This window comes from Moschus berezovskii, chromosome 6 (genome assembly GCF_049115385.1).
Source record: "Moschus berezovskii isolate FMDL1 chromosome 6, NW_MosBer_1.0, whole genome shotgun sequence".
NCBI lineage: Eukaryota > Metazoa > Chordata > Mammalia > Artiodactyla > Moschidae > Moschus > Moschus berezovskii.
This window is the reverse complement of record NC_142465.1, coordinates 33150844-33165669: the sequence shown is the minus strand read 5'-3', so window position 1 is coordinate 33165669 and position 14826 is coordinate 33150844. Positions and strand designations below refer to the sequence as shown.

At 38.4% G+C, this 14826-nt stretch overlaps 1 protein-coding gene across 1 annotated transcript; it reads left to right on the top strand.

The window, feature by feature from the left end:
* The first annotated feature begins 1975 nt into the window (after positions 1 to 1975).
* HIGD1C (HIG1 hypoxia inducible domain family member 1C) lies at positions 1976 to 14615 on the top strand. Its single transcript, XM_055395564.1, has 3 exons — positions 1976 to 2069; positions 7426 to 7560; positions 14551 to 14615. The coding sequence occupies exons 1-3, from the start codon at positions 1976 to 1978 to the stop codon at positions 14613 to 14615; spliced, it is 294 nt and encodes a 97-aa protein (XP_055251539.1).
* Positions 14616 to 14826: the final 211 nt, after the last annotated feature.

Below are 14826 nucleotides of genomic sequence, written 5' to 3'. Positions count from 1 at the left end.
AAACAAATGTAATATATGTATTGGACTGGATCCTTGACAAAAAAAAAAAAAATTTTGTTGTTGTTAAGGATTATTGGGACCATTAGTGAAATAGGAATAAAATCTTGAGATTATCATATTATAGCACTGTTAATTTCCTGATTTTGCTCTTTGTACGATGGTTGTGTAAGAAAATGCCCCAAGTGCACACAAAGTATATAGGGGTACAGGCCTATCCGTGTGCAACTTTCTCTCAGGCGGCTCATAGGAAGGAAGAAACCATATCCAGAGGAAAAAGATAAAGCAAATGCGACTAAATGTTAACAAAGGGGGATCTAAGCTATCAGATATACAGTTTTTTGTACTATTCTGGGAACTTTTCTGTAAATCTAAAATAATTAAAAAGTTCAAACTCCTAAGGTAAAAGAGCGAACTCTACCTGGTCCTCTGTCCTCAACCTAAGGCGTTCATGGCTGCACTCGGGAGACCTGAGTCAGAATTTCTCTGATGCCTCAAGGCTGCACCCTCACAGAAGCAGCAAGGACACCGTCCACCACCACCCGCAAGGAAAGACACAGTAGCCTCGCGCAGCGCAGGCACAGCTCACTCACACCATCCGTCTCCCGCCCCCGGGCCTTCGGATTGGCTGAGGGCGCAGTGATGTCACATCCTTCCTGGCAGGGCGAGCGTGCAGCTCCCAGCTACACGTGGAGCTCAGGTGCGAGTGCTTGGCGGTCAGATGAGCTGAGACAGGCTCGCGGCTCCTCAGCCTCGGATCTCAGCCACCGTGAGCGGCCATCTGGCAAGCGCCCTAAAAGACAACAAGAATCTTGGCCTCATAAGGCTAGCCCCACTCCCACTACAAATCCACTGTTGTAACCCTGCCGCCACTTTCCGTTCAATTTCTGGACTAAGTTGGGTAACGGGGACTCAACCACAGAGGGAACTGGGAGCGCCCTTTTGAAGGCAGAAGGAAAGGCCTTTTCTTGAAAAGCTTGATGTTTCCTTTAATGTTATCTTCGAAAACCTAATGTTTGTGGTCCAGGTCCTGCTACTAGTAAGTTTCCAGCTGGTGCTTATGAAACCTTGGCCAATACCAGCCGGCCACTCCCCCTTGCTGGGGCGAGAGTACTGGCTTTCCCATTATCAATCAGTTAGAAATTGCACCTAAACGTGTCCCGTCTTTGCAAAGCCTGTTCTGATCCACGGCTTCCTGCTAAGCGAACACCAGAAGACAGGCTGCAGGTGCCGGAGTACGCTAAAGGTATTGTGCTTCTGCCATTTACCAGATTACATTTTCTGATGAAAGCTGACTGATATCAATGAATGAAGCCATCGTATTTCAGATTTGAGGGTTTAAAATAGAGGGTTGCACGGATAACAAACAGATACTTCCAGATCATGTTGGTTGTGATTATAGTTGCTCTTGCTAGCGTCCTCATTCATCCTGTGCAGACAAGGAACATTATTTCCACTGACTAGGGTAGCACCTGGTACATAGTAGGTGCTTGGTAAAAATCTCAATGACTTTATAGTACTCTACACATTCTGCAGAACTGGAGTGGTCATTCTCCCAGCAACTGTAAATCCAGAGTTATTTTTGCCTATGTTGGCTTTGCCATCATTCTTTAAAACTGTATTTTGTAAAAGAAACTCTGCTCTTATTCTTTGTGGAAGTTCTGAGATTCCCAATGATTACAAATGCCGAGCAGTGAAAGGGGACTGAATAATACTCCTATGATCTATGTTTTTACTCTGTATTCATGGAATCTGATTATTATTTACCACCCTGTATATTTCTTTTTCCTCCACATCTAAACAAAATGAAAGGATTCCACAATGCAGAGTGAAGGAAAGATAACTTTATTTCAGTTGAACAGACAGTCATGTCAAGCAAATGAAGAACACATAATCAAGAGTATATTGGAAGAGGAAAACAGATTCTTTCTGATCATTCATAGCAACCACATTTATCCCCTAGTTGTTAGAGAGAAAAATGTCTTCAGGTAACCAGTGGTCAGCAGACGAAGACGAAGGCCAGTTATCCCGACTGATCAGAAAATCTAGAGACTCCCCGTTTGTCCCTGTAGGTAAGTACAAGCCTTGACTGGATACTGTAAAACTGTTTGTAATAACACAATAATACCTCGACCAGTATCTTTGAGTATTGAAATCTTTTATATAATCTTCAGATAATTGAAGCTAACCCCTTCTATGCATGTGTGAGTTAAACTTTCAGCACGGTTCCTAGTGTATGACAAATACTCAGTAAATGTTAGCTATAATTATTATGAAGCATCAAATTTTTATTCTGTTTAATTCATTTTCATTCACAGTCTATTTAAAAGTACTCGTTGCCAAGTACTTCCCTGGTGGTCCAGTGGTTAAGATTCTGCACGTCCAGTGTAGGGGGCATGGGTTCAATCCCTAGTTGGGGAACTAAGATCCCACATACCTCTTGCACAGCCAATAAATAAATATAAAAAGGAAAATTACAGTTTTATATAAAAAATTTTTTTTAAAAACTTCCCAACCAGTCTAAATAGAATTGATGAATGGACTGTAATTTTTCTATAATGATTCAGAATCAGTAGCAGCCAATTCAGTTTATTAGACTGAGTCTGTTAGGAACTATTGAGATGTATAAAGAGACTCTGTATACAGAGTTATGACCTTTTGACTTTGAGATGTTAAGAAAGCAATGTGCTTTCAAGTAGAAATCATACTTTGAATTTTGGTCTTTTCCTGGGCTAACGATATGTGATACAATACTTTTATGATGGTGCTGGACAGCAGCAGCTCCCAGTCAGCCTCACCATCATGGAGGTAAACAGCCAATAATACCCTTACAACCACTCTGTACCCAACATCCTGTTTTTCACTTTCAGTACAATATTCAATAAATTACATGAGATATTCAACACTGTATTATAAAATAGGCTTTGCATGAAATGATTTTGCCTAACTACAGGCTAATGTAAGTACTCTGAGCACGTTTAAAGTAGGCTAGGCTAAGTTATGATGTTCAATAGGTGAGGTTGTATTAAATGAATTTTTGACTTACAATATTTTCAACTTATGATGGGTTTATCAAGATGTAATCCCATCATGAGTTAAGGAAGATCTACATATCTCTTTAAGTTCTTGTGTCCAATGTTTATAGATTTTTCTCTTTCTTCCATTACTGTTGGGTACCATCAGAAACTTCTTCTTCTAATATTTTGTGTTGCTAGAAGCTAGATCGGAGAAGGCAATGGCAAGCCACTCCAGTACTCTTGCCTAGAAAATCCCATGGATGGAGCAGCCTGGTAGGCTGCAGTCCGTGGGGTCGCTAAGGGTCGGACATGACTGAGCGACTTCACTTTCACTTTTCACTTTCACACATTGGAGAAGGAAATGGCAACCCACTCCAGTGTTCTTGCCTGGAGAATCCCAGGGACGGGGGAGCCTGGTGGGCTTCCGTCTATGGGGTCACAGAGTCGGACACGACTGAAGTAACTTAGCAGCAGCAGCAGCAGAAGCTAGATACCCAAGCTCAAAAGAACTGTGAGTCAATTCAGAGTTGAGAAGCTCTGAATGAAAGTCTGGGCCTACGTATATACTTCAGAGCATGAACTTTGGTGTTCATTCTCTGAGGCTTGTTGTTGGCTTCTTGATGTGTTTCAGATTGCTAAGATTAAATAAACTCTTGATGCAAGAAGTATTAATATTATTATAATTGTATCTGAAATCTTGGCCTCTTTATCCTTTCCCAACACATATTTAATGTGTTTACATTTTATCGAATATTATATATATATGTGGAGTTAAAAAAAAAAATCTAAGCACTAGTATTTTGTTTCAAAAGCTGAGCTTTCTCTTCCTTCTCTTTTGGATACTTTAGCTGCCCTAAGCATTATTATTGTATACTTCAGCCATCCCTCTTTCCTTGTGTTTAGTCTGGAAACTATTTTTAAAAAAGTATTTAAATCATACATATATACAGGTAACTATACTCAATATAATGTGAGTAACTATAAATGGAAAATAATATAAATAAGAAAATATATATGTAAAACAGAATCACTTTGCTGTACAGCAGAAATTATCACAAGGTTGTAAATCAATTATTATTCAATAAAATTTAAATATATATATATATATCAGACAAACATAAGTTTGTGATTAATTCCACAAAAGCTTCTAAATAGGTATAAGTCATATGTTTCCATTAAATGTCACTACAAATCTAGCAACTCTTTGTGTCATTATTCATGTATCAAAAAGGATCAAAATTTTACTTTAAAGTAGTATTCTGTGTTTAAAAGTTTCACTTAATTTGATTAAGGTTTGTAATAGCACAGGAAATGGAGGCAAATAATTCTATAGTGATTTATTCATCATCTTTAGCATTTTTAACTAGAAAAAAAAATTCAAGAACTCAGTGTCACTTGAACAGATCACTATAATGAACAGATTAATCACTGTGTCTGTTGTAAATTCAATTGTTTTTCCAGAGACATTTAGGGTGATTAAAGTAGAAAGATAAAAGTGTTTCCAGCTAAACTCAATTATATACAAACTACAGAGATGCTGTATGGAAAACAGTAAAGGTTCTGACTTTCATCTCTAAAAGAAGCAAAACAAATTTCAGTAAGAACAGAGTCTTGATAAGGGAAGAGAGCCAAGTTTTTGCTAGAAAACTAAATGATAAAATTTGTATATATATTATTAGTTTGTTTTACTCATTTTATTAAGAATATCTACTAAGTATTTTCTGCTGCAGGATGGAGTATTTTAATTTCTTATCTTGACTTCTGTCGTTATAATTGGTTTATATTGTTTAAAATCTTATGGTCACTGCTAAGGTCTAAATAATGACACTTTAAATACATTACATGTATTTACACTCTGTGTCAATAGATTATTTGTTTTTGCTTTTTTTACTTAACATTTCATATAATTTAAATAGTAGTATATTATACTATAATGTAAGTATAATTATATTTACAATTTTTTTTTTAGGGCTCTGATAGTTTTTCCTCTGTTTGGGACATTTGGGTTGTTTTGTTTCTCCTCATACATAGTGTAGCCATAAACATCTTTGTGTCAACTTCTTGACTTTTCTTTTGCTTACTTCCTTGGAGTATCTTCCCCAAAGTAGAATTTTCAGGGCATGAAGCATGTTCAGGTTTTTTTAATTTTTAATTGGAGGGTAATTACGATATTGTGATGGTTTCTGTCATATATCAACATGAATCAGTCATAGGTATACATATGTCCCTTCCCTCTTATACTTCTCACATGTTCAGTTTAATATCAATTATTGTATCTTTTCAGATTTCTTTCCAGAATGATTTGGCTAAATCTTTACAAAGCTTTCAGCATTGTACCTGTTTCTCAGTGTACCTGCCATCATTGTTTTACTGTAATTTGTTTTTTGCTGTTTTTGTTTGTCATTTTTATTTCAATTTCACTTATTGCTAATTAGCATACAAAATATTCATATAAATGTGATTATATACTCTGATTCTTAGAATAAACGTATCCTCACCCACCCACAGAGACAAACACATGCCAACATAGTCAAAACTTGCTAGTCTACTTAAGCATCAATTGCATTTCCATATACTAACAACAAACACATGAAAGCCAAAATTAAAGCCATGAGACCATTTACAGTCACTCTAAAGAAAATGAAATGATTAGGGTTTTCCTGGTGGCTCAGACAGTAAAGAATCTGTCTGTAGTGCAGGAGACCTGGGTTCAGTCCCTGAGTCAGGAAGATTTCCTTCGAGAAGGGAATAGCTATCCACTTCAGTACTCTTGCCTGGAGAATTCCATGGACAGGGGACAGGGGACGTGGGAGCCTGTCAGGCTACAGTCCATGGTGTTGCAAAGAGTCAGACATGACTGAGCGACTAACACTTTCACTTTCAAGCTTCAGAAAACATGTTTAGAATCTGTATGGTGAAAAATACAAAATGCTAATTAAAGAAATCAAAGAAGACCTAAATGAATATAGTGACTGTTGTTTGTGGATTGTATGACTCAATAAAGATGTCAGTTTTCCACAAACTCATCTATGGGTTTAGTGTAATTCCTATCAAAATACCAGCAATGGTTGTGGTTTTTTTTTTTTTGTAGATATAAACAAGCTTATTCTAAAATTCATATAAAGGCAAAAGTTCTGGAATGGCTAAAACAACCTTTTTTAAAAAATGCATTTATTTTTTATTGAAGGATAATTGCTTTGCTGTATGGCTCAGGAAATTCAAACAGGGGCTCTGTATTACCTCGAGGGGTGGGGTGGGGAGGGAGATGGGACGGAGCTTCAAGAGGGGATACATGTATACCTACGGCTGATTCATGTTGAGATTTGATATAAAGCAACCTTTTTTGAGAAAAAGTATTAAGTGGGAGGAATCATCCTTACCTGATATTAAGGGTTACTATACAGATAACAGTAGTCAAGACAGTGTGGTATTGATGAAGGTAGATTCATAAATCAGTAGAAAAGAGATCCCCCAAAATAGAGCCACACTTTTACCATGCAGAAGTTTCCTTTATTCTGTTATCAAAATACAGCATTTTTGTCCTGCCTTTAAGTCTACTTTACCCCTTTTCTAGATGTCATAAATATTCTATTTTCTTCTAGATTTTCTTGATAAATTTGTTTTGTTTTCATACTTAACTCTAATCCATCCAGAGCTTTTTTTTAGGGTCTGGTGTGAGATGTAAATTCAAGCTAGTTCAGATAGTTATCCCCTTATTTGTTATATGGTTATTTTGATTTGTCATGGATTAACTTCTCACACTGTTTCAAATCACTTACTAGAATTTTCCCTGATATTCAGTTGATTCCTATTCAGTTTTCTGTTTTAGAGTCAACTGCATAGAATCTTGGTTGTCACAGCAGTGTATTCAGTTCTTGACATATGTAAGGAATACAAAAATATTTGTATGGGCTTCTGGAATTTTTTAGAAACACAGTTCTTCCCAGAGTCACAGGCTTCTCATGCAAATATTCACACCTTTTTACCTCTTATTAAAACTCAACATGTCATTTTCAATTAAGATATTAAAGTTTCTTTCACTTCACTAGATTTACTCCTTATTTAATATTAATAAAAAGTAGAGAGGAATAAAGCCAAACACCCAAAAGCTATGAATGCTGAGATTTTGGTTGGTTCACTCACTGGTTAAACAGCTTGCCCCAAATAAAAGTATTGCTGCTTACAACCATGCCTCAGAAAAACTGCTAGACAAGTTTTTATACTATATAATTCGATTTTTTCTGAAAGAGTCAAAACTGCAAAGACTGAATCTATTAATGAAGTATTTTTTGGTGTTTTGCCTGCTTATCTTCCACGTACTGATCCCTTGGGCAGCCCTTTATTCAAATCTCTAAGTTCTTTGGAAATTTTAGCCTGCTATTTATATAATCTCTACTTTTTTAATTTACAGGGATAGCAGGCTTTGTGACTGTGGTGTCCTATGGTCTTTACAAGTTAAAATACAGAAGAGAGCAGAAAATGTCCATTCATCTTATTCACATGAGAGTTGCTGCCCAAGGATTTGTTGTAGGAGCTGTAACTCTAGGTAACCTACTTAATTTGTATATGATTCAACCATCTTTGAGAGTATTTTCATTATTCATTCATTCAGATTAGAGAGTATTTTTATTTATTCATTCATTCATATTCATTCATGAATATTGGATCAAGATGATTAGTGGAGGAGGATTGGAAAGAAAGGCAGCGATCTTCACTTGGTTGAGGTTGCTGCCCAGTTTATAGGCTTAATTGTCTTGGTATTTTAAGCACTGAAAAAAAAAACCTCAGTAGGCAAAGGTTCAAAATTCCAGTTATAAAATACATAAGTCATGGGGATATGATGTATAGCATGGTGACTATAGTTAATAATGCTGTATTGCATATTTGAAGGTTGCTAAGAGAGTAGATCTTGAAAGTTCTCATCAAAAGAAAAAATTCTGTAACTATATCTGGTGATAGATGTTAACTAGGCTTGTTGTGACGGAGAAGGCAATGGCAAGCCACTCCAGTACTATTGCCTAGAAAATCCCATGGATGGAGGAGCCTGGTAGGCTGCAGTCCGTGGGGTCGCTAAGGGTCGGACACGACTGAGCAACTTCACTTTCACTTTTCACTTTCCACTTTCACACATTGGAGAAGGAAATGGCAACCCACTCCAGTGTTCTTGCCTGGAGAATCCCAGGGACGGGGGAGCCTGGTGGGCTTCCGTCTATGGGGTCACACAGAGTTGGACACGACTGAAGTGACTTAGCAGCAGCAGCAGGCTTGTTGTGATGATCATTTCACAATACATACAAATACAGAATCATTATGTTGTACACCATAATGTTGTATGTGAAATATACTTCAATTTTTAAAAGGAAAAACCCAGTAGAGAATTAGGTTATAGTTTGTATTATCCTCCGTAATAAAAGGAGCAGTGAATAGTTTATACCCTATGTAACTCAGCTATTCAGCGTGAGCAATAGGCAATTATTTAAATTAGTCTGTAAATTAAGTGACATTTACACAGTCAAATCCAAAGAATGGTGTAAAATTATCTGGTTTATTCAGGTTATATCAGCAGCTAAATCAGATAGTTCAGATAGACAAAGAATTTACTTTGGGACCTAAATTAGCTCAGGTTTTTTCGTCTACATTAATAAGAACAAGTCACAATGTTCTTAGCTCCCCTTCATACTGTGCAAAGTAGATTCAGCCTGAGTAGGTCTAGGATTATGAGATGATGAGTCTGGGAGTCGCATAGAGGGAGTTATATGGTAATTATCTTCTTACTATGAACTGTGATATGTGATACTTGAACAAAATACAACAGGAAACATTACTACACAGTAATGTGTTCTCATTTTCATCATTCAGCAAACACTGAGCATGTGCTATGTGCAAGGCACTGTGCTGGTCTAGAGATATAAAAAGTAACTCCCTACCCTCAAACAGTTTAGTCTCCTTAGGGAGAGAGACCAAGAGCAGGGGAAGACAAAATAAAGTCAAATGTACTACAACAAACTAACAGAGGTTGCTGTGGAAGCACAAGCACAGAGGAGGGGCATTTAGAGCTGAGAATCCAGGGGAGGCTTCTCTGAGGATGCAAACCACGTGATGAGCCAAGAGTGTAGAGGAAGTAGCTAAGCAGAGAAGGAAGCTGGGACTCTAGGCAGGGGAAAAAGTCATAAAAGCGTGACATGTTAGTGGAACTCTGCATAGCTTGGTATGGTAGGTGAATCAATCTGCGATTGTTGAGACTGTAGAACTACTAGTAGTAACGTAAAGTAAGAGGTTTGTTATAGGTATTAGGATTTATGTAATGGTAAGGCTCTTGTTTGTGTATCAGGAACTGGGACCTGAAGTGGTCAGAGCAAGCAGTTATTAAGAAATGGTAGATTAAAAATGAGAAAAGCAAGAGAAATCTAGAACCTACAAGGATGACCTAGAACACACAGGATATTCTGGAATGCTTGTGGATTTCTCACCATTTCTAAGCCTTCAAAGTAGATACTGGGAGTGACATAGAAAAAGCTGATGCCCCTCATCCTGGAACTAAACACAGACCTGGCCAAAGAGTCAGAGAAAGTGGAAGAGGAAAGTCAGCAGGAGCCATAGTAGCTGCACTCCTGATTGCTGCCCCATGCCAAAAATGTGGTCCAGCAGATAAGCAAAAACATGCTGCAGCAGTGCCTTGTCGGGTTAAAAGAACTTGGCTGTTGCTTCACTTCTGCCTTCTAGGCTCATGCTAAATATCTCCTGTGCAGTTTTTCAGGGAATGAAAGTGTCGACTTAAAAAAATGCACAATGTGACAGTTGTGAGTTGAGGCTTATTTGGGGCAAAATGAAGATTTCAGCCTGGGAGGCAGCACCTCGGATAGCTCTGAGAACCTATTCCAAAGAGGTAGGGGTGGGTGGAGTGGGGGTAACATCAGTATGTATGTGATTTTGGTGAAGGGGGAATACATGGAGTCGAGCACATATTTTTCCAGGAGGTTTCTGCTAGTCTTGTAAAGCTTTCTGGTAGTCACAAAGAATAGTCATCACTATGAAGGATGTTAGTGCTTTTCTAGATAGGAGATATAAGAATTGGGCTCATAAAGTCAGCTCCTGAAAATATCTAACTATCTGAAGACCTGCCTTCCCAGTTTTTCCCAGAGCACGGAGTGCCTCATTTCTGCTTTCTACCCTAAACTGCTTTCGGGGGGGTGTTGAAAATCAAAAGCTGCAGCAGCAGCACATGATTTAATACTTATCGAGGTAGATGGCATGTGCCAATTTGTAGTTGACAAAAGGAAAGGAATTCTGGAAAACCTAGTTACATTTTAGCTAAGTTGACACAATACAAATCCATCACCTTCTACTCCTTGTCCACCTGGCATCCATATATACATCTCTTAATATACTTACCTTCAAATAAAGACAAATGGCAAAATCAAACATGCCTTGTATAACCGAAACATGCTCTCTCCCCAAGAGGATTCAAAGTCCCTTTGGGTGATGTTGATTCATTTTTGAGCTGAGTCATGTTCCCCTTTGATATCCTGTGACTTAAATACTGAGATATAAGGTTAACTACTATTAACACTTTTTATATTAGATGGTAGGTAAATGAAAGTGGCAAACAGTAAAAAAAAAAATGGTGAATATACACAAGTGTATTCATGTAAAAATAAGGAATAAATATTCATAACCATCAAAGTCTTTGTTTCTGCAACTGGTCATGTAAGCATGACTCATATTATAACCATGTTTTTCCACTAGGCATTTTATCCATCCTTTGCCTTCCAAAAGCACCTTGGCTATTCATAGTTATTTTACTGGGGTGTTAACCCAAACCTTCATTCTTAAATGATGTGGGTCATTAATCATCCTTCCTGTATGGGGTGTAATTTTCCACCTTCTTTAATCACAGGACATGGTAGTACTAAGAAATGTCCCAGAAGGTATACATTCCAGACACCCTTCTCCCTAGCCTAACAATATAGTAGCAATTTCCCCTTGATAGATCGTATCGGTGTAATGGACTGATGTGATGTCCTGTGGAACAGAGATGATCAAGGTCCTACAGACTAAACTGTGGCATAGGGCTGAAAAGTTCACACAGTCCTGAGTCTCAACATTGAAAGTATACCACTGGCCCTGCCAGATGAAAGCAAACTGCTTCTGACAGTCTTTACTAAAAGGTATACAGAAAAAAAGCAATCCATCAGATTAACAGCTGCAAATCAGATAGCAAAAATTATGTTGATTTTCTCTAGTACTGAAACCACACCTGTATGGTAGCTGCAATTAGACTGATCGCCTGATTAAGTTTTTATAAATCCATTATCATTCTCTAAGATCACTCTGCCTTCTGGCAAAAGAGGCAAAATGAATAGAGATGTGGTAGAAATCACCACCCTGGCATCTTTAAAGTTGTTGCTAATGACACTAAGCTGTACAATCCCCCTGGGAATGCAGTATTACTTTGATAATAGGGGCATATAGAATGGTTTACACTTAGCTTTTCCTACCATAAGAGCCCTTACTCCACAGGTCAGAAGAATCACTTCTCTACCATGGAAGAATACTAAGGAAGTTCTGCTATTTCAGCTTCATTTAGTGGAGACTACTTTTTGATCCAAGTTTCAGTCTTTCTCAGACAGATATAGAGGACTGTTTCTCCTGGCAAAGGAGTGTCAGTAAGATATTGGACCTCAAGGACCCACTTTTACTGAAATCTGACCGTATGTCCCCATTCCAATTTTCAGAGTCCCATTCCTTCCAAAGCAATGCCCTAAACTTTAAAGAGGTGTTGTGAGGTTGGGAATTCATTTTGTGTTGTGATTAATCACTCACAAGATTAGACTCTGTGGCTATTTTTCAAAAATAGCAATCTCATGGCCACAGGAATTGAGTTTCTTTTTGGAAAGTCATAAAGCTTTCAGTTCTCTCATGCAAACCTGAACTAGGAATTAAAAGCCAAGAGCCCAGGGACTTCCCTGGAGGTCCAGTGGCTAAGACTCCAAGCTCCCAATGCAGGGACTTGGGTTTGATCCCTGATCAGGGAACTAGATCCCACATGCTGCAACTGAGATCTTGTGTATCTAAATTAAAAAAATAAATTGCATCTTAAAAAAAAAAAAGCCATGAGCCCATTGTATAGTTTTCCCACGTTTTCCAGTACACATAGAAGTAACCAACTATACTATACTCCTTATTTCCACTAAATGTTCTATGGCAGTATATACTTGATCACCTAAAACCTTGCTTTCTATAGGCACCTGGTTAAGGGTATCTGCAAGGTGATAATTTGTAAAATGTTTTGCTAATATATGCAATGGACTGCCAGCATACTCTTAACCACTGGAAGCGGGGAGAAAGGCCATTAATACCTTTAAATCTAATCAGATTAGAGAACCAACTCCAAATAATTCACTAATTATTCACTAATTATTATTATAATTTGAACTAATTCACAGAACCAATCCTCTGGGTTATGTTATGTTAGGGTTATATTCCTCTGGGAGCTTCTAATACCAAATTCTGTATCATTCTGTTCAATCAGATAAGCAAAACTACTAGTTGTTTTTGTTGTTTAGTCACTGTGTCATGTCCAGCTCTTTCATATCCTCATGGACTGTACCCAGGCGCCTCCCTCCATGGAATTTCCCAGGCAAGAATACTGGAGTGGGTTGCCATTTCCTTCTAAAACTACTAATAATGATACAGAAAAAGGGAATTATTATAGAGATATGACCTTAAGCAATTTGGGTAGCTGGTTCAACAGTCCATGTTAGGCTGTTGGTTATATTTCTAATCCTGGCACCTGAACAAGGCAGCAGTTGGGAAGGAAAAGGAAACTAGAATCTCTAAGGATGAACTGGAACCCATAAAGACAAGTGGAAACTTGAGTCAGAATCTTGTCGACTCTGACCTAGATGGCATGGCCTTTAAGAAAAGCTGGCACCCTCTATTTTCCACATCTGGCCCAGGAGCCAGAAAAGCTAATAGAGGAGATTCACAAGGAGCCGAAAGATGTGTGGGCCTGACTGCTGCCCAACAGTAGCAAAGAGAGCCAGCAGATAAAAAACACACACAAACTATAATCCACCTGGTCCTCTGTACCAAGCCTGACAAGTGCAAAAATATTTGGCAGCTGCAGCTTCACCTTTCACCTTCAAATCTCAAGTAAAATGTCTCTCATGGCCAAGCTAACTCAGAACTATGCAGAGAAGGAGGCTTCCCTGGTAGCTCAGTTGGTAAAGAATCTGCCTGCAGTGCAGGAGACCCGGGTTCGATCCCTGGATCAGGGAAGATCCCCTGGAAAAGGAAATGGCAAACCATTCGAGTATTCTTGCCTAGAAAATCCCATGGACAGAGAATCCAGACGGGCTCCAGTCCATGGGATCGCAAGAGTCGGACACAACTTAGCGACTAAACTACCACCACCACCATGCAGAGAAGGGAATCCTGGAAAACATAGTAACAGCTTAGCTAAATTGATATAAAACAGATCCCCCTATAGATTTTCATGGTTGCTAGTTGAGGAGTAACAAGATGAAGTAAACCAGTGAAGGGTTTAAACAGGGGAGTAACATAGTCAGAATAACAATTTAGAAAGATGCCTATGGGGGGACTTCCCTCCACACTCCCAATTCAGGGGGCATGAGTTCTATCCCGAGTGGAAGAATTAAGATCCTGCATGCCTTGCTGGGCTTCCCGGGTGGTGCTAGTGGCAAAGAATCTGCCTGCCAATGCAGGAGATATGGGTTCTACCCCTGGTTCAGGAAGATCCCCTGGAGGAGGGCATGGCAACCCATGCCAGTATTCTTGCCTGGAGAATCCCATGGACAGAGGAGCCTAGTGGGCTACGGTCCATAAGGTCATAAAGAGTCAGACACAACCAAGATGATTTTGCACCCAAGCACACATGCCACACTGTGCCGCCAAAGCCAAAAACAAAACAAAAAAGATTTATCAGTATACTGACTGACTGTAGTACATTTATTTTGTTTATAAATGCACATTTTGAGGGGCATGCTCAACATATTTGCTTATATACAAGTTTTGGAGACCATCTACATATGGAATGTTGAAATGTCACATTTAATATAGTCTGTATATGGGTCTCTCAGAAGAGAGATCTACTTGCTTACGAGTGAAGCAGCAGGTGTGAATGAGGTGAGAAAAGCATTGGGATCAGAACTCCAGGAAACACCTACATTTAAGAGGTAGTGTGCATATGTGCTCATTAGCATCCAACTTTTTGTGACCCCCATGGACTGTATAGCCCACTAGGCTTCTCTGTCCATGGGATTTTCCAGGCGAGAATACTGTGTTGGTCCAAGTGTGTTGCTATTTCCTACTCCAGGGATCTTCCCAACTCAGGGATTGAAGTTGAGTTTTATTTTGTTTTTTCCTGGAGCCACTTGTATGATCTAAACCAAAAATTAATAAGATAGAGGGTGTTTGCTTTTAATTGTAGGTTAGTTTTAGAAAAAACACAAGTGAAGAAATGCAGTGTTTGTTTCCCATGAATACTCTATTGATACACGTATTTTGTTTCTAGGTGTTCTCTACTCTATGTACAAGGATTACATTAGACCTCGATTCTTCAATAGGTACAAAAAATGAAGTTACACACAAGAAAAATAAGAAGCCTTCTGAAAAGTACTTACGAAGAATGAATTTTCAATATGTAGCAAATTATACTGCAGAAGTTTCAGCCAGAATTCTCATAGCCTTCAACTGTTTAGGATGTTGACTTCCAAATCAACAATCATAAATAGTCAACTCAAAAATGTATTTGTTGATGTCTTTTAGAAACTAGGAAATGATTTTCTGA